Source organism: Mirounga leonina, unplaced genomic scaffold, assembly GCF_011800145.1.
Source record: "Mirounga leonina isolate KUSES-001 unplaced genomic scaffold, KU_Mleo_1.0 Mir_114, whole genome shotgun sequence".
In the NCBI taxonomy this organism is placed as follows: domain Eukaryota; kingdom Metazoa; phylum Chordata; class Mammalia; order Carnivora; family Phocidae; genus Mirounga; species Mirounga leonina.
Window position 1 is genome coordinate 53,137,454 of NW_023270265.1, and position 19,758 is coordinate 53,157,211.

Below are 19,758 nucleotides of genomic sequence, written 5' to 3' on the forward strand. Positions count from 1 at the left end.
CAGGGAGGTCACCGTGGTGCGGGGGCAGGGAGGTCACCGTGGTGCGGGGGCAGGGAGGTCACCGTGGGGCAGGGGCAGACTGTGCCAGCAGCATGGCGGTGCCCCGGCGGAGGGGATTGGGGGACAGAAGAGGTTCACTGTTAAAAGTGAAACTCAACCATCTAAGAGGACGTTGACTTGTCAGGGATGCCCTCACGTCTCACAGGGACCTCTGTAGGCCTCTGACGCCCGAGCCGGCAGCCAGAGCCCCGCCGTCTTCTTTGGGGCAGGGTCCTGGTGCCCCTGCTGGTCCCCTGGCACAAAGCCGTGGGACAGGAGCAGACAAGCAGTGCCCATCTGTCTGTGGGGAGGGACGGGAAAGGGCTTGGGAAGGGGCTCTGCTCAGGGCGCTAATGAGCCACGTGTCCCCTTGCAGAGATGAACGAGCGCTGCAGGAGTGGAGGGAGCAAACCCGGACCAGGAGGATGGCGGAGGAGGCGCCGAGAAAACCCCTGCCTCCATGGCGGAGTCTGGTACGAGGGGGCCGGTGGGAGGGGTCCTGTCCAGTGCCGGGGGCGCTGCGGTCCCCACTGCACAGACGAAGCCCGAGGCCAGACAGCGAGCAGCCTGGCCACCTTCTATGGGCCCTCTGACAGGCCTGCGTCCTTCCCGTGCGAGGAGTTGGGTCTCTGGCCGGTGGGGTCGGGGAAACAAGCACACCCACCCCGAGGCTGAGGTGTCTCTCTGGGTCTCCTGGGCCATGGTCTCAGCCTGGGCGCCAGGGCGGCGGGCTGCGCGGCCGTCCCCTCTGTTCCCTCATGCCAGCTCCCAGGTCGTGTGTGGCACACTCCACCCTGAGTGCCACGCGTCTCCCCTGTGTCTCCCCAGCCACCCCACAGGTCTGAACCCGGGCGTCCAGGGCGGCCTGCCTGCGGAGCACGCCAGCTCCCCTCCCCTGTGAGCCTGTCCTGGAGGAGACAGCACCGGCTCGCACCAGCACCGTCCCGCCGTCCCGTGACTGGCTGCTGCCTTCTGTGAGGAGGTCACTGTGGTGCACGGAGAAGTCGCTTTGTCCATGACGCCCCCCCCCCCCCCCCCAGCACAGACCTGCTGTTCACGGGAGGGTGGCCCGATTCGCCGGGCCGTCCAGGACAGCCTCCCCCGGTCCTGTGTCCACCCGCCGTGCGCTTCCAAGTGTGCAGATCGGTTACGTTGTCGGGTGGCTTCTAGGACTGGGCTGGGCTTTTGCATCTGGGGTGAGAAGCCACAGAAGGGATGTGCTTTCTCCCTGCACGGCGTACCCGGGTTATGGCGCCCACCCCCCTTGGTCCCTGTTTGTGATGCTGCTCCCCCTTGGCGGCCGGGCCATTCCTGGGGGACACTGGGAGGCCCGCGGAGGTGTTCCCGTGTACTTGTGCCTGCCATCCTCCAGGCGGGCTCTGGTCTGCAGCAGGGGGACCCACTGGCGCCTTCCTGTCAGGAACCTCATGATGCCCATGTTGCCTTTGTCCATTTAAACAAAGCAATGGTTTGTTACCCTAAAAAAAAAACAGTGGAGCCTTTTTATCCACGTGCAGAATTATGGGAGGACACGCACATTTTGGAAGCCAGTGTGGTGGGGATCCCAGGTCCTTAGAGCGCCAGGTGGGGCAGGGACTGTGGCCTTTCCCACGGAATCCATTGGCTCGTTCCCTCACCTGCGCTTCTTACGAAGGAGACAGGAGAGCAATTGGTCCTCTCACACATGTTCTGGACCCAAACCCCTGTGTTCTCTGCAAACTGTTAGAGCGACGGCAAAGCCACAGTGACTTGGGAGGAGACCACACTCCCTGCCCTTACCTTGTCCCCTCACTCGGGAGTGGGCTGTCCTCTGCCCCCTGTGTTGTGGGCCACGTGTTCTGTGCTCCGTGCCTTCATGGTATGTGTCCTGTCCCCTCTGTCATGTAAACATTCAAAATCCGTGTTTCGCCACTTTAGGAACAAGACTTGCACAGGTAGACATTCTTAAGAATGCCTTCAGAGCTTTATTATAGCAAAAAATTGGAAACAATTTAAATGCCAGGAGATGGGGTGGCTCTAAGTAAATTGTATCCCAATTTCGGGTTACCCCTGTGGCCACGGGGAAGGATGAGTTGGCGTGGTACCTACTGACTCGAGTGTCTGGAAGAAGTTCTTACAAGTTAAAACAGCCCAGGTTGAGAGAGCAAATGAGACTCAACGCTGGTCTGTGAGAGCATGCCATGGCCTAATGAGAACTACGTTTGTCCCTTGTCCCCACAAGGCTGCAAAACCCCATGGGACCTGGGGTGGTGGCGTGTCTTGTTATTCATAACAAGCCCCGGGGAGCGCAGCTGAGTTTATGCAGACTGGGGACACAGGGTGGGCCCTACATAGCCTGGCCACGTGGCTGGTCACCAGAGAGGGTGTGCGGCTCCGCACCCTGCCCAGCACCTCGTCCTGTGCAGCTCTTCCGGAAGCTGTTCCTGAGTCACAGCCTCTGCGTTGGGTCGGTGCGCGTGAGCAGCTGTGTCTCGGAGTTCCGCGAGCCACTCTGGCGAGTTATCGACCCCGCGGGGTGGTGGCAGCCCTGCTTGGTTGCCGGTCGGCCAGCAGCGTAGGGGGCAGCCCGGCCCTGAGGGACCGAGCCCTCTGCCTGGGGGGCCTGCGCCACCCTCCGCCCCTGGTGTCAGGATGGAGTTTGGTGGGCTCCTGGGTGGAGCGTTGCCGCACATGCGAGAAGCCAGCCCACGGTGGGCGAGGACGTGGGGGTTCCGTGAGCTGTGGGAGCCGAGCCAGGAGCAAGCCCCCAGCCATTGACCTCCTGCAGTGTCGGTGCTGACCGTGTTGTGCAGCCAGCCCCACCCTCCGGCCCCACGACTCTCATCCTCCCAGTCGGAAGCTCGGTCCCCATCCCCTCCCCCGCCCTGGCGCCCACCATCTCGTCTCCGTCTCTGACTGTGCGGGCCCCGGGGACCTCACGAAGGTGGGGCACGCAGTGCTGGTCCTTCCGTGTCTGGCTTCTTTCACTCGGCATCAGGCCCTCGGGGCTGCTCCTCGCAAGGCTGAGACCCTCCTCCCTTCCTCCCTTCATCCATGTGGACGCTCGGGCCCCTTCCAGCTGTCCGTGAACCATGCTGTTGGGAACATGGGGGTGCAAACATCTGTTCCAGTCCGTGCGTTCAGTTCTCGGAGGTGGGATCACTGGAGCTAACTTCTTGCACGTGGTTAGTTCTAGCTGGAAATATGACTTCTTGATACTCTGTAAGAAGGAGGGTATCCGGTGATGTATAATTTGTGAACCACATAGAGGTACTGTACGCAGTCACTGTTGTATTTTATAGCATGGAAACTTCACAGAGTATTTGTATAACCTAGAATGACACAAAATTTCATAAATCAAATAGGAAACACAGAAGCTCTGAAACTAAAAACAGAAAATTGTAACTTCCTAAAACTGAAATTTCTAGATGGACTAAAATACCATAAAGTCAAAAGATACAGGAACCTATTTATAACGTGTTTTGAGACATAAGGTTACTACCTATGACGAATGACTACAAATAGACTTTTTTAAATTAAAGAATCCGATAGAAAAGTGGGCAAGGGGCAGTCCCCGGAAGGGGAAAGCTGACAGGGTCAGCAGGATGGGAGCTCGGGAGCTGTGGGGGCGACGCCCTCAACCAGCCACTCGGCAGGGCCACGTGGGACAGACTGGGGACGGAGGCTGCTACAGCATGGGGAAGTAGCTCTTTAAGTTAAAAATGTGAATTTCTTTGAGCTTTTGGTAATTTGTGCTTTGACGGCAGCGGTCCGATCACAGGCACCTGCACACGCAGACACATGCCTGTGGATTGCGCTGTCCTCTGCAAGGTGACTGCGTACCAGTGAAAGCCGGCCCCGCGTGTCCCCAAGAAATGGCTGCGTCAGGCTCTGTCCCCGCACAGAAGGGCTGGGGGCCAGCAGGGCGCGGGACACGACAGGGCGCCACCCAGCCACCTTGTTTCCCACCCTGCCCCTGGTCCTTGCTCTCAGCAGAGGACTGGGTGTCTGGGAAGTCCTCCTCCTGTGTGTTTTGTACAGATAGTAAAATGTGGCTGGGGACTTCTTTCCAAGTAACGTACTTTTATACTAAAAAAAATTAAGTTGCACGTCTGACTTTAAAAAATACCTACTAAATTTACACGTGTCCTTCTCTTCCTGTTGGAATAATGTTTAAGAGAGTCCTCGTTATGTAAAAGCGGGCCAGCTCCCGCCCTCCCCTCCGCCTGCCCCCCCCCCCCCGCCTGGGGTGTTAAGCGTCTTCTAAGGGTCAGGCATGTGATGACCAGACAGGCCCTGGTAATCCACTTAGAGGTGCCGTGGCAGACGAGACCGTTGCAGGCACCGTCTAGGTAAGCGCTACATTGATCCCACCAGACTCCAGCTGGAGGAGCCCCCGGAGGAGAGGTTCAGCACCTGCCTCACCTTCCCCTCCGCACACCTGCGCGTGCCCTGTCCTCCCCTCTGCCCAACCTTCTAACCCCCTAAGGGGCATGCCTCCTCAGAGGCAGGTACACAGACACGTGCAGACAGAGCACAAATACACACAGGTGCACACATAGGTACATTCAGGTACACGCACGCGCACACACACACACGGGTCTAAAGCCCCCTGAGGTGGGGAGAGATCAGTCTGGTTCTCAGACTTCACCCCCGAAAGTGGGGGGAGTGTTCGAGATCTCTCACTCCTCTCCACCTGCGTCCCATGGACGCTGCGGGTTTTCACTTGGAATCACAGTGCGCCGTATCCAAAAAAGCCAACTTTGAAGTACTTCTCTTGGGTTTCAACGTTTATTTGTGCGGGTCTGTGATGTCATTCATCTAAGAGCCGTGATTTTATGACATACGTAAGGACCCGACTCCTCCTTCCCCCCGCTTGTCAGTTGTGGGGGGTGCTTACGCATCAGCTTGAAACTCAGCAATCGAAAATATAGTGGCGTCCACTGGAGAGACTGGGGGCCCATCGTAGTGTGTTTTCTGTCTGTTGTGAGGACAGAACTTCTGGCAGGGATCACCTTCCAGGCGTGCCCGGCACCTCTCTGCCCTGCGCCCCGCCACGGCCAGGGGCTGGCCAGGCCCAAGGCGGGAGTGGGTGGAGCGTGGCCTCCTCAGGACAGCCACCGATGGGCCTCCTCACAGAGGAAGGACGAACCCAATTCCCCCGGGCGCTTGGCTTTGTGTGAACAGCAGTGTCCCCTCGGATTCCTGAAAACATCTTGTGTTTTCCCAGATGGCCTCAAAGACTCCCTTTGCCACGGATGTGATAGATAATGAGAAAATGCCAGTGAATCCGTCTGGAAAAATGAGGCCAAGCAAAGAGAAGTCGTCAAGAGCAAGTAAAGACAAGAGGTTGGTACCTGGGATCCAAGTTCCGCGGCCCTCTGCAGACACGCTCACCGCACCAGGGCCCGTGGGCAGCAGCGGAGGGCCTGGCCATCCCCGCGGCAGGCTCCGGGGAGAGGAGTGGGCCCGCAGGGAGCAGCAGCTGCTGGGGGCCTGGCGTCTCTGTCGTTTCCTGTGTTCGCGCTTCGGGGGTGTGCTTGCTGAGCCCCGATGCTGACCTAGCGTCTGCCCCCCAGGATGCCCGCTGAGCCCCTCACCCATCCCCAGCTGCTGCGAGGCCGCTATCTGTATGGTGACCCACCCGAACTACATCTGTGTGTGTGTGAGTGTGTGCACATGCCTTTTGCCAAGGAACCGCTCTCTTCTTGACTCTTTGCACATGAGACACTGATGCTGTGATTCTGCTCTTCTGCACCCAGCACCGCGCCCCCCAGGCATGCTGGGAGAGCCACGGGTGGCCGGGGGCACTGCTGGAAGACCCTGGGGCTTCAGCACCGTCTCCTGGGCCCCTCTTGCTTCCCTAGCTGCTCCCTTCTGACCTGCACCAGCCCCTCCTTGGGCGCCGGAAGCCTGAGTGGAAGCGAGCTGTGGGCGTGGGTGGGGGACTCCCAGGCTCACAGGAGGACCGGCCTGGCCACCTGGCCTGCACCTGCTGGCCCTGCCCACCGCTGTGTGTTTCAGCGCTCTGGAGACCAAGCGTGGTTTGAGAGGCCTGGAGGAAGGTCATCATGGTGTGACATGTGAATGGCAAAGGGCTGTTCTTTTCTGGGGAGTCCTTGCTCCTTTGTGCCTAGAACGCTTGGGGACAGTCTTGCAGGTCCGCACACCGGATGAACCCCCAGCCACGTGGAATGGCTTAGATGAACATGGACAGCAAATGTCTCCTCCCAGCTCATGAGCGTCACTGTCAGAAAGCCCCTGGCCTCTGACCACCCTGTAGACCGAGACCCAGGGTCAGAGGTGCGGACACTTGGGAGTCTGTGTGGGGCAGGACTGGGGGCTGCTGGGAGGAGCGAACGAAGCCAACGCAGAGCCTGCTGCAGGTGTGGGGCTGGGGTCTTCCGGGAGGCCCTGGCCAAGGGGGAGCCGGCTGTGTTCCCAGCAGACTCACCCCAGACTCCATGGCCAGCGTGCATGCTGGGGCACTGCGGCCCTCCCACGCACCCTTCCAGAATGCTCTGCTGTTCTGAGCCTCCTTGTTCTAAAAGCAAAGAATATATATTAGCCCAAAGCCCTGATGTTGGCAGAGAAAGTACATCTAAAATCCTAATTTAATACATCCTGTTTAAGGATTGATTACAACTATGTATTTCCTTTGAAAACAAAGACCTTCCCCTGCATGTGGCTTTCTGTGCATTGTCCTGAATGTGTCGTTTCTTACCTGGATTTGAAGTTTAAAACATAGTGTGTGTTCTCGCAGCTTCTGACCACCTGGGCCTGTCTGAGCTGCTGCCTGGAGGGGGAGCAGGTGGCCTCTCATGGCCTCTCATGGCCCCACCATCAGCGCGTCGTCACCGCGTCGTGACAGCCCCTGAGCCCTGGGACCGCAGTGTGGCCTGGAGGAAAAAGGAAAATTCTCTCTCCCCTGTTGGAAGAGGAGTTTCTGAGACTCGACTTGATGTGTAAAATCCTTTCCTTCACCCTTTGTTTCCTCAGTGCCTTCCGAGCGGGGCATCTAGAAGATAACCTAAAACAGCACATTCAGAAAGTACACAAATGCAGAAAAGGGCTTCAGGGGATGGAGCCACTCGAAATCAGGCAGGCTGCGCAGGATTTGGAGATTGTAAGTATTTGTCGGCCGTGTGTAAAAATTAACTTCTGGGGAAAATCAAAGGGAACTTGCCACTCGTGTGTTCTCTCCCATGATGGGGAGCGTTTATCGGGCCTCATGCTGAGGGTGTGCCCAGGATCATGGTTAGAGGGCAGGAAAGTGTTTCCGTGGCATGTGAGCCCACAGATGTGTTGTGCCACCACTTGATCAGTGGAGACAGATAGGGACGTGTCTGTGGGGTCCTCGCCCACGTTTCGTGCCCAACACAGCCTGGCGGGGCCGTGAGAGGGCCTGGCCGCAGCCGGGCCCAGGCTGACCCTCCAGTGTCTGTGTGGCAGGGAGGCTGGCCTCTTCACATGCGCCTGTCTGTTCGCAGGTACTGGTACGCACCCGCTGTGTGTGCAGAAATGACTGGGGTCATGAGAGTGATGCCGTGGTCAGGAAGGCAGCTTTCCGCCCTGAAGGACGCATAGTTACCTACCCAGCCGGTGGAGGGAACCCACTGTCCTCCCTAGAATGGCCGAGCTCAGAGAGTCTGTGTAGGCTGACCCTGATGTTTCTGTGCGCTTGCTGCTCACGGTGCAGGAGAACACGCCTGCTCTCCCCGGCCGGCTGGGCTCTGGTCTGCGAGTCTCACCCCCGATGCAGTGGCTCAGCACTGCCTGTCGGAGGGTGCATTGTCACCTTTCTCCGTGGACTCCGGGCAGGACGGGGAAGGTGGGAGTGCAAGCGAAAGGCCTGGGCCATGTCATAGGGACCCCCCCCCATCAGACTCTCCCCTCTTCTCAGAATCTTTTCCTTCCCAGCCCAGAGAACTGTACCTGCCTTCAGGTGAGCTTTATTCTTCCCAAATCTGTTGTCTACAGCTGTAACCTCCTCCTTAAACACCCCAAACTCTACCACGACTTCTAAACATCTGTGTCTCAAGCTTCACATTGTGGGAGAGTGAAAAGTCTGTTTGGTGTTAGGAACAACTCTGTGCTCACAAACCTAACGTGAAATGGACCAGTTCCTTGAAAGACACCATCTGCCAAAGCTCATACAAGAAGGAATAGATGATTGGAATAGATTGATATCCGTTAAAGAAAGTGAATCAATAATAATTTTCCACTGGGTTCACTGGTGAGTTCTATCAAACACTTAAGGAAGAAATTATACCCACTCTCTGTAATCTCTTCCAGAAAACATAGGCAGAGGGAAAAAATCGTAATTCATTCTGTGAGGCCAGCATTACTCTAAATCAGAACAAAGGTGTTACATGGGAGGAAAACTACAGACCAATATCTCTCCTGAAAATTGATGCAAAAATCCTCAATAAAATATTAGCAAATCAAACTTAACAATATATAAAAAGAATTATACACCATGATCAAGTGGAATTTATCCCAGGTGTGCAAGGGTGATTCAGCATTTGAAGATCAATTTATATAATGCTAAAGAAGAAAAATAACATGATCATGTCAGTGGATGCAGAAAAAACATTTGACAAAATCCAGCACCTATTCGTGATAACAGCTTTTAGCAAACTAAGAATAGAATGGAACTTCCTCATCTTGATAAAGATGTACAAAAGCTACCGTGAACATCATACTTCATGGTGAGAAACTAGAAACTACCCTTTCCCCTGAAGATCAAGGACAAGGCAGGGACATCCCTTCTGAACATTTCTGTCCAGCATCATACTGGGAGTCCTAGCTTTTGCAACAAGACAAGAAAGGGAAAAGATATACAGGTTAAGAAGTTAGAGCTAAAACTGTCTTTGTTTTCAGATGACATAATTGTCTATGTAGAAAATCCAAAAGAACTGACCAAAGAACTCCTCCAACTAATAAGTGGTCATGGCAAGGTTATAGGATCCAAGGTTAATATATAAAAGCCAATTGCTTACCAATACATCAGCAAATAAGTGGGAGTTGAATTTAAGAACATATCATTTACATTAGCACCAAAAAATGGTGCTAGGTACAAATCTAAAAAAATATGTACAGGATCCATATGAGAAAAACAAAACTCTGATGAGTGAAATCAAAGAAGAACTAAATGAATGAGAGGAATCCCATGTTCATGGATGGGAAGACTAGAGATTCAACACAATCCCAATCAAAATCCCAGCAAGTTATGTTGTGGGTATCAACAACCTGATGCTAACGTTTAGATGGAGAGGAGACACGGGCCCAGAATCACCACAAATACTGAAGGCGAAGAACAAGGTTGGGGGACTGGCATTACCCGACCTAGAGACTCCCTGTAAAGCTACGGTAGTCAAGATGGTGTGATGTTGGTGAAAAAGTAGACAAATGGGTCAACGGATCAGAGAAATGGACCCACGTAAGTACAGTTGACTGACTTTTGACAAAGGATCAAAGGCAACACAGTGGAGCAAAGATGGTCTCTTCAAGAGGTGGTGCTGGAACACTTGCAAAATAATGAATCTAGAGCAGACCTCACACCTTCACAAAAGTTAACTCAAGATGCATCACAGACCTAAATGTGAAACGTGAAACTGCAAAACTTCTAGGAAATAAAATAGGAGAAAGTGTAGGTGACCTTGGGTTGGCAGGGAGTTTTTACATAGAACACCAAAGGTATGACAGAAAAAGTTGTTAACCTGACTTCCTTAAAATTTAAAAATTTTTCTCTGTGAAAAGAGTAAGACAAGCCAGAGACTTGGAGAAAATATTTGCAAAACACACATCTGATAAAGGACTGCTATCCAAAATATGGAAAGAAAAACAAACAACCCAGTTAAAACATGAGCCATGGATCTGAACAGACACCTCACAAAAAAAGATATAGAGACGCTAAGCATAGGAAAAGATGCTCAATATTGTATGTCAGGAGGGAATTGCAAATTAAAACAGAGCTACCACTCACATGTATTAGAGTGGCTATAACCCTAGCCACTGACCACACCGGTTGCTGGTGAGGATGTGGAGCAGCAAGAACTCTCGTTCATTGCTGGTGGGGATGCAGAATGGTGCAGGCACTGCGGAAGAGATTGGTGATTTATTACAAAATTGAATGTACTCTTACCTTGAGATTCAGCAGTTGTGCTCCTTGGCATTTACCTGAAGGAGCTGAAAACTTAGGTCCACGCAAAAACCTGCTCACGAATGTTCATAGCAGCTTCACTCATAGTTAGCAAACCCAAGAGCAATTGAGATGTCCTTCAGTAGGTGAGTGGGTAAGCAAACTGTTTATGGATCCCATGGAATGTCACTGGGTCCAAAAAGGAATGAGCTATCACGCCACGAAAAGACCCGAGGGAACCTCAAATGCATATTACTGAGAGAGCCAATCTGAGGTGACAACTGTATGACATTCTGGAAAAGGCAAAACTCTGCAGATGTGGGAGGATCAGTGGTTGCCAAGAGGGAGGACAGACGGAGCGGGGAGGACACTCAGGCAGCATAATCACTGTGACCGCACAGTGATGGACAGCTGTCACCATCTGTCTGTCTAAACTGGTACAATGCACAACGCCAGAGTGAGCCGTGGTGGGCACTACGGACCCTGGGCGATGACAGTGGGTCCGTGTCGCTCCTGGATTGTGACAAATGTCCCAGCTGGTGGGGGATGAAGACAGCTCTACAGGAATAAAGCCTCTTCATTTTCTGAAAAGTCTTATTTGAAACTGAAACCTGAGATTGCTGGGAGGGAATAGGGCACACGGGAAGGGCAGGAGAGAGGAACGGAGTGGACTCCTCACCAAGGGGCAGAGTGGTCTGCCATCGGAGGGGAGTGCTGAGCTCCGACCATCAGGCCGGGTGCCAGGTGCCTACAGAGGAGGGGGGGGTGCCTTCACGGGCGGGGTCTCAGGCACGTTCCACGCAGCTTTTCTTGTGAAGTGACCGCAGAACGCATTTCTCCAAAACAAGACAGCAGAGCAGGAAAGAGGAGTAAGTGTTCTGGGAAAAGGGAAGCTGACCCAAGAGAGTGCCCGGGTTCCCCCAGACAGCCCGCTGTGCAGGCCGTCAGGCTGGAGTGCAGCCAGGAGGCTGCAGGGTGTCTCCCAGGCAGACAGAGGAGGCTGAGCGTCTGACCAAGGGGAGAGGACATTGAGGACTCCGTGACAAGTATGTCGAAGACAAGACTTTCGACGGAGCAGTTCTTAACCCACGAAGAACTTTCTACGGGAAAGAAGATGTCACCGGTGGACACTTGCTGGATCAGCAGCAAGTGCAGTCCCCCCGTGAGCAACACAAGTGTGCCCTCCGCGGGGCGCATCGTCCCCGGACGGCACTGTAAATGTGATTTCCGGAGCGACCGTGTCCTCTCGCGCTGACTTTACTGGAAGAATCCACGCAGCACACACAGCACATGCTAGCCGACCGCGGCTCTGGCCCACAGCAGGCTGTTAGTAAAGTTTGGGGGAGTAGATAGTTACACACGGAATTTGGACCGGGCCGGTTTGGACGTTGTGCAGCGGTCAGCTGTAGTATTTACTGAGTCGTGGTGACATAAGCTGAACGTTCATTTTGCCCCTTGTTGTGATGGGTCTGTGTGGGGGGACTCAGGTGCCTGGGCTGGAGGTGGGGTCCAGGTCATGCCCAGGGAGGTAGAACTGAGGACCATGGGGGAGCACAAAGGCCGGCCCTTCTTGGGGATGGGATGGGCCCAGCACTGCCAAGGTCCCACTGGCCAGCGTCTCTGGGGGCAGAGGCAGGAAAGAGCCTGCTCCTTGGTGCTGGCCACTCTGTCCCACTTCCTGGGCCCAGCAGACTGGCGAGGAACGCTCTTAGGGACCCCTGGTCCCGTTGCTGTGTCTGTGGCGGGAGGGTGGCACTTGAAGCCCTGCCCTCCGAGGCAGGTGTGAGTCTTGGGTGGGACCATGGCAGGGATGCTGAGCAGGAGAGCCTCCATCCGTCCATCACCTGGCCTTCACTCAGACAGCTGTAGGCAGAGGTCACAGGCGGGGCCCAAGTGGGACTCCAAGAGGAGTGGCCCGGGGGTAGACCTCAAGAGGCTGCCGTCCTCCACGGGCCGGAGGGCGCGCTCAGCCGGCTCCACTGCAGAGCATCCCGCGGTGAGAGGCCCCTCGGGGAAGGCGGGCTCTGGCCAGGGCGACAGAGTGCCGCTCGCCCCTGCAAGAGTCCGCGGGTCTGCACCGGAGGCATGCTTTCGCCGCGGGCCCTGCCGGCCTGGATAGCTTTTACCCCCTCCCTTTCTCCCAAAAGGCTAGAAAGCTGCAGGGCGAAGTGAGGAAACTGAGGCTGGGACCGAGCTGGACGAGAAGCCGCCAGCTGACCGCTCTTGCTGGACACCTGCCGCTCCACGCACCTGCATCTCGGCCTTGGGATACACTGTTCGACACGAAGTAGTAAGAGGAGAGCGGACAGATGCTAAGGAGCGAGTATCCCTTGTGCAGACCTGACAAGTGGGTTTAGCAGCTCGTGAGCCCGCCAGGTGCCCCCTTCCAAGCGTCTGGGGGGGAGGGGGCGGGTCCGACGCCACCCCCGGGCGGTGGTTCACGGCCTCAGCTGCGTGGCTGCTTCAGAGGCTGCGCCAGGTTTAAGCTGGATTAAAGGAGAGAATACGGTAAACAAGCCACGCGGTTTTCACTCCCGTGCCCACGTCTCTGCAGATCCGCCTGACGACATGTTTTGGTGTCAGCCCCTGTCCCCCCCACCCCTGCCGCCCTGGTCACCCATGTGACCCTCATGTCCACTGACTCATGCGTTTCAGTTGGGGGGGGGGGGTCAGAAGTCCATGAGTCCCCTCCCTGCACCTGGCACTGCTCTTCTTTGGCCTCACGCTTCCTGCTTGCACACCTCTGCCCCTGTCCGCCCTTCGCAGCCCGCCCTCACCCAGGCCAGTCAGACCCTGCCTGACTTACTCTCTGCAGGACCGTCTGATTGAGTGTTAAATAAATTCCAGGCCTTAACCTCGAAAATGTCCTTGATTTGACCTCAGCTCCTTGGCCTCTGGGTGGGAGGGAGGCAGTTAGACCAGGCCTACATTGGGGTCCGGTGACCCCCCACCAGACCCTGGCATACTATTCCCGCTGCCCTTGCGGGGACGAGCACCACCTGATCTCTCACCTGGGGACCCCACACCGCCTCTAGAGCTTGGCCCCTGCCCCATGCAGGGGAGGCGGGTGGACTGGCCTGGAGGGGAGGGAGCGTGGGGCAGCGGCAGTCTTCCTGGGGCACTCCCCACCCGGTTCTTCCCCTCCCTTAGCTTAGCCGATGGTTTCTTTATCGCTTCTCCTAAGAAGGGGCTGTTGGAATAACATTCTGCCATAATGTGGTGTCCCTCACTTACCGCGAGCTTGCATGGGGATGACTAACCCAGACTCCTACTACTTTGCAGGTGCGCAGGCAAGCTGGGGGGTCAGTTTTAGAGGCCCATCCTAGCTTGGCCCTGCTCCTGATTGGGCCTTGTGGTTGGTTCCCTTGTAGATTTGGAGTGTCTGGGGTGGGCGTGCCCTCCCTGGCCCCTGACCGACCCCCTCGTGCTCCCCTCTGCTGCGTGGTCATGTCCTCCTTCCTTGGTTTCTGAGTGAGCCCCTCTGTGCCTGATGGCCAGGACTGTGTGTCCTAGGACCTCCTTCTCTGCCCAGCGGCCCTGGGAAGGGAGAGGGAGGAGGACCTGGAGGAGGGGCCGGGAGGCCGGGGGTGGGGGCAGAGATTGTGCTAGGAGGTGGGATGGTGTGGGCTGTGGGGCCACGGCCAGGTGTCCCCACCCAGGACCTGCCCTGGGAGCAGAGCCCTGGCCTGGCACCATGTACCTTGCAGGCCTCGGCGCCATGACCCAAGTTTTCCTGCAGGTGGCGCCTCCTGTCAGCCGTGACCTGGTTCTGGGCTGTCCGGAGGCCCACACCCACCCAGGAGGGCAGATGCCCTGTGCCCAGGGCCGGGGCAGGGCCACCCCACAGGCTGATGTCTGGGGCGTCTTCGCCCATCTTGACCAGGCACCTTGGATTCCTCAGAGACCCAGGCCTGAAAGGAGGGTCAGACCTGGCCCTTGGCTGCGACCCCTTCTCTTCCCACTGGCCACCCGTGCTGCCAGGAGCCGGTGCCCTTCGGAATCCCCCACACCGGCCACCGTCTAGCCCAGGAGGAATACTCCTGCCTCCCCACCCGTGTCTCAGAAGCAACCCACAGTGTGGCAGTGTGGCCAGGACGTGGCCCTAGGCCTTGTGGGCAGAGGTGCATTCAGGTACCCCAGGTGGTCGTCAGGCGGGGGGGCCGCCCTGCCTGCTGAGAGGAGCAGGACCAGACCTGGGCTCCTGCAGGGTGGGGGGCAGGGTGGGGCCCCCGTGCCGGGTCGAATGCAGGTCATGGCCATGTCAGGGGGGCTGGCAGTGCTGCTGGACTGGGTCGGGGCGGGTCATGGGGTGTGCAGGCCGCTGGGGCTCCTGGCGTCTGCCCTCTCGGGTGTCCGGACAGAGGCTGGCTGTTTGCACCATCCCCATGGGGCAGGATGCCAGGAGGGTCTCACAGGCTTGGGGCTACATATTTCCTAGTGCACAGAAAGACATGTTATGGGGCTGAAAACAGCTAGCCATGTCCTTGAGGAGCCAGAGGCTCATGGGAAGCAGAGCCCCTACCTCCCAGCATTCCTGAGTGGGAAAAAATGGTGCCACGCCCCATCCTATCCTCCCAGTGGGGTCCCATCCCCGTGCTCCCTGTGGGGTCCCCATCCTATAGTCCCATGGGGCCCCCCATCCCCATGCTCCCAGTGGGATCCCATCCCCTTACTCCTAGTGGGGCCCCCATCCTATACTCCCATGGGGCCCCCATCCCCGTGCTCCCAGTGGGATCCCATCCCCTTACTCCTAGTGGGGCCCCCATCCTATACTCCCATGGGGCCCCCATCCCTGTGCTCCCAGTGGGGTCATCCCCATTCTCCCAGCAGGCCCCATCCCTGTGTTGCTATATGGGGCAGGTGGAGGGCCATGTGCACCCACAGGCATCGGAGTGGGCAGATGGGACAGAACCACCCAGGCTTGCCCGAGGCTTTCTGCGGTCACCCCAGCGAGGTTTGGTGTGTGCCCGGGATGCTGTTCCCTGGACTTGGTTCCGAAGGACCAGCACAGGCCTCTCCCTGCGATACCGCCCGCCCACCTGACCCTCTAGGCGTGGGCGAGGGGGGCGCCTGTCCTGGAGGGGGCTCAGGACGCTTGGGGGCTGAGAGCGGGAGGCATGACAGAGCCCTCGGCGAGGTGGGCTGTGAGAACATCCCCTGTGAGCTCTGAGAGGCTTTTCTCCAAATCACCCCCAGGTTGGGTAACTTACAACTAGTTCAGCTGTGAAATATCATGATGTTTTAGCAAACAGAAGCCCCCCTTTCTGGTGTGAGGTTTGACAAGAACCACAACACAGAAGATGTCTAATGAGGTTAATGAGGTGTCAGGAGAATGAAAACCCAGGAGGCCGCCTGGGGCCTCAGGCAAGCTGAACTTCTATGGGCCTCTCATTGCTGGTCATGCGCTGGTGATTGCTGAAAAGACCCAGCCAGGGGGGTGATCCAGCCGTCAGGACACCCCCAGGAGACACCCACAGAACTCAGCTCACTCCCCTCATGCTGCGCCTCCAGAACGTTCCCCCATGTGTTTCAACATCTGCGTCTGGGTGCCGGCAGCTGAGGTGATGGTGGTGATGGGACAGTGGTGGTGGAGGGGACGGTGGTGGTGACGGAGGGGATGGGGGTGATGGTGTTGGTGACAACTAAGTCTTCCAGAGTCCTTACTTGAGGCCAGTGCTATGCTAAGTACTCCAAGTATTAGACTTTGTACTCTCCACCTTGAGGCCATGTGGTGGTGCTGCGGTTATTCCCACTTTACAGATGAGGACGCTGAGGCACGGGGGAGGTAGGCAGCCTCCCCACGGTCACAGGGCAGGACTCCAGCAACCTGGCCCCAGTCCATCCTCTTTACTGCTCTCTAGCCCCTCCAGCGGAGTCCTGGCCGGTTCTGCTCCCAGCCAGGCCGGTGACCAGCTTCCTCATGAGATGGGACAATCATCCTCATAACCCATGGGGCAGGGCTCCGTCCGAGCCTGCAGGGTGGTCAGACGGAACAAAACCAGTCTTGCAGACCCAGACCTTCCAGGTGGGGACAGAACCAAACCCATGCTTCCAACATGAACTGTGAAACTGCAGGGGAAGGTCCAGGGCCCCTGGGCTCAGCATTTGCAAAGCAAAGACTCTCTGGAGCTCCTGCCTCCCAGGACACCACACGGGCTGTATGCCAGTGCCAGCCCCAGGGAGGCTTGGGGTTCCTGGCAGATGCCCGGGAGGGAGGCCGGGTCAGCGCGTGCTCCCCACTCTACCCCGGACCTAGGACGGGTGTGAGCCTGTGGGTGCTTAATGACGTGCGACATCCCCTGCCCCCGCCAGGCCCTAGCTCTCCGGGCTCATCTAGTCCCCTCCCTCCCAGCAACTGCCTGGCTTGAGACGTGCCATCAGGGGGCCCATGCCCCTCTCACACCTGTGCGCTCTGGGCCCTGGCTCTGGAGAAATCCGTGGGCTCTGACCCGTGGCTCCGGCCTGTGAGGACCCCTTGACCAGGCAGCTGTGGTTCCATCTCAGAGGCTCCTGGCTGAGTTCCAGTGAGAGGGAGTGGGAGCAGGGCCAGTGTTGGGGGGGCAGGGCAGGGGTTACCTGCTGCCTGGACCAGCAAACTCTGAGTGGCACTGAGAAAAGACAGAATGACAAAGGTGTGAGCAAGCCCTACAGCTGGCGAGACCGAGGGACAGTGCTGGGGAGCACTCAGCAGGCTGTCCTGTGGGGGAAGGAGCTGGGAGTGGGGACACCGGCCTGGGGCCTGCAGGAGGAGGGTCAGGGATGGTGGTGTGCATGACGCCGGCAGGGAGCGGGCGCAGATCCTGGAGGACCCCTGAAGATCACCCCAGGGGAAGGGGACACAGAGGTTAGCCCCCTGCCTGGAGCACCCCTCCCTCCAGCTCGTGGTCACTCAGCTCAGCTCAGTGAGGGTGCTGGACGGTCTCCTGTCCTCCTTCATGCCACCACCCTGCCCCTCTGTCCAGGCTTGCCAGCCCTTGGTGACTCTTGGGCAGGCCAGGCCAAGGGCTGGGCACTGGGTAGGCCCGGTGGAGGCCTCAGTGCCCGCAGCAGAAAGCAAAGGCTTTAGGGACCAAGTCCAGAGACCTAGGGAGGAAGCTCCAGCCCTGTTTTCCCTTAGCCGGGGGTCACTCCGTAGCCCTTCCACAGCCACGCTAGGCCGCCTGTGGGCAGCTCGCAGTGGGCAGCCACTCTCAGCCCCCGCTGCTTGGGGCCGTTCTGTCTAGAACCTGCATGTGTAGGGTTGGCCTTTGAAGGGGACACTTAGAGGAGAGAGCACTGGGTCAGGAAGGAGTCAGCACATGGGGTCAGCACACAGGCCCTCTGGGCTGATTCCACCTTCCTAAGGACATCTGCGTTTTCATCAGAGGCTCTGTGGCGGGTAGCAGGTGAGTTGGCTGGGCTGGGAGGGATGGTCTGCGGGGAGCAGGACCCCCTAACAGTCACCCTTTAAATTCCAGATCAAAGTCCTGTCTGCACATCCCTTTGTTCTGCCTTGTGCAGAGTGGGTTTCTGAAAATGGCTTCCAACTCCACTTAGTGCCCAGCACACAGCCCAGCAGGGGCAGAGGCTGAGAGAAGACGGGGCAGGGCGGGGGGGGGGGGGGCTTTCTCACCTGTTCTCCCCGACTCAGCTGTGCAGCATGGGTCTGCACACCCTCCACAGCCTCTGTGGGCCCCTCCCTGCCCCAGCAAACACTCCCTGTCCCGCCCAGCTCCCCCCGCCAGACTGCTGATCCTGCGAATGCCTGGGACTGACCCCAGAAGCCCCCACCTCCCCACCATATGGCAGGCTCTTCAGAAGGTCCCCTTCTGTGTGCACCCCAGCACCCAGCATCTCTGCCCAAGCTGCCCCGTGAGGCCCCTTCTCCCCAGGGGACTGCCTGCTCACTCAAGCATCCCCTCCAGGGCACCTTTTCCAGAGGCCTCCTGTCTGCACGGAGCTCCCTGGGCACACAGGGACATGCTCACACCTGGAATGTCCCCAGCAGTCCTGGAGCCGACTCAAACCCCAGCAACCTGGTTCACGGTGGTGTCCCGAGTGCCCAGAAGGCATATGGGGCATGCTTGGCACCTGCCACCAAGGATGACCTGGCATTTCTGCCCCCAAGCCAGCCCTCCCTAGCTCTGGAGTGGGGAGGCTGCAAAGGCCTGTGGGTGCAGAGGCTCCCTGTGGGGGCCCCACAGTGACAGGGAGGGAGCCCGCTGACCCAGAATGGGTGGCCATGTTGAGGTGCCTGAGGCCTGCCAGTGGAGTCCCTCACTCCCCAAAGGACGGCTGGTGTCTGCTGGAACCCCCAGCCACACAGAGAACAGGTGCCCCCTGGGCTCCCAGGCCTCCCCTAGGGCTCCCTGGGCCTTGATCCTCAGCCCTGTCAAACTGGGGGCTGGGAGGCACTGCCTGCTCCCGGCGGGCCCCCTGACTCCGCCCGGGCTCCCCTCTGCCTGCTGCCCGCGTCGCGCGGCCGCCGCCGGAGGGCGAGTAGGAGCGGCGCCACTGCGGGCCCCGACAGTCCCCGGCGGCGCCAGGGGTGGCGGCCACAGCGCAGGTCGGAGCTGGGCGGGGCCGTGCGCGGGCTCCAGGCGGGAGGGGGGCGGTGGAGGGGCGGGGCCTGGCGGCGTCCGGGTCGTCAGGACAACCCAATGACCCGCCAATCTCCTGTGCCCAGCCAGGCGCAGCAAGCCCGGCTCAGGGGACCAGCCGGCCGAGTCGGGCCGGGCTGGGCCCGGGGCAAGGTCACCGCAACAGGCCGGCCCTGGGGGCTCTGTCGGTTACGGGGTCCCGAGCCAGGTGCGGGATGCGCAAAGGCTCGGGATAGTCGAGAGTCTTGCTGGGCTGGAGGCGCGCGGGAGCACCGGGCCCGGGGAGGGGTCCCAGGTGGGGCCCACGTCTGCTCGGCGCCTGCGCCTCCCATTCCCCCCAGCCGGACAGCTGCGCGCGTGGGGGAGCCCCGCTCTCGCTCGGGAAAGGCAGTCCTTTCCGCTGTGAACGCCCCGTGGGGCCCCTGCCCCTCTGGGCACGGCGGGGTCGCACGCAACCTGCAGTTTCCCCAGCGACCCGGGGCGCGCGACCGAGACCGGCAGACGGATCCCCCTCCCCAACGCCGTCGCGGGCCACGGCCAGGCGCACAGGCAGCCCCGAGCCAGGCGCGCGCCCTCTGGTCCCCCGGGGATGCGCCGAGCACAAGAGGGCCGCCAAGTGCCCCCTCCGAGGCGAGGGTTAGCGTGGGCCGCCGCGGGGCGCCCGCCGGTGTCCCCTCGGCGCCCGCGTCTCCGCGGCCCGGCCCGACCGGCTTCCTGCTCGCGTCGCCGGGACTTCCTCCCCGCAGTGCCGGGTGGCCACCGGGCGCCTGACCAGGCGCGGGGGCGCGGGGGCGCGGGGGCGCGGGGAGGAGGGGGCCGGGCAGGGCCGGGAGTGAGGGGGGGCGGGGGGGGCCTGGGGCAGGGGTCCTGAGCTCAGGCCCGCAGGTCCTCTCGGCGGGCGCTCGCGGCCGCCGGGCCCAGGGGAGGGCGCAGCCCTGCCCGTCCCGGGGTCCGCAGCGCGCTTCCGCGCCGGCTCCCAGGCGCCCGGCCCCGGGCCGCGCTCGCGGGCGGGGTGCC

General features: G+C 59.0%; 1 protein-coding gene across 3 annotated transcripts in view; it reads left to right on the forward strand.

Moving 5' to 3' along the window:
* The window catches only part of LRRC27 (leucine rich repeat containing 27), a 33,320-nt gene extending 20,645 nt beyond the window's left edge, over positions 1 to 12,675 (forward strand). Inside the window, exons 8-11 of one of the 3 annotated variants that reach the window (XM_034986475.1) lie at positions 416 to 512; positions 5,249 to 5,367; positions 7,018 to 7,144; positions 12,310 to 12,675. In XM_034986475.1, coding sequence (XP_034842366.1) covers positions 416 to 512; positions 5,249 to 5,367; positions 7,018 to 7,144; positions 12,310 to 12,453 — 487 coding nt within the window. In that variant the 3' untranslated portion in view covers positions 12,454 to 12,675. Of the gene's footprint in view, positions 1 to 415; positions 513 to 867; positions 2,878 to 5,248; positions 5,368 to 7,017; positions 7,145 to 12,309 lie in introns of those variants that run through there. The other 2 variants (XM_034986461.1, XM_034986468.1) reach the window with 2 other exon arrangements.
* The last annotated feature ends 7,083 nt before the right edge of the window (positions 12,676 to 19,758 follow it).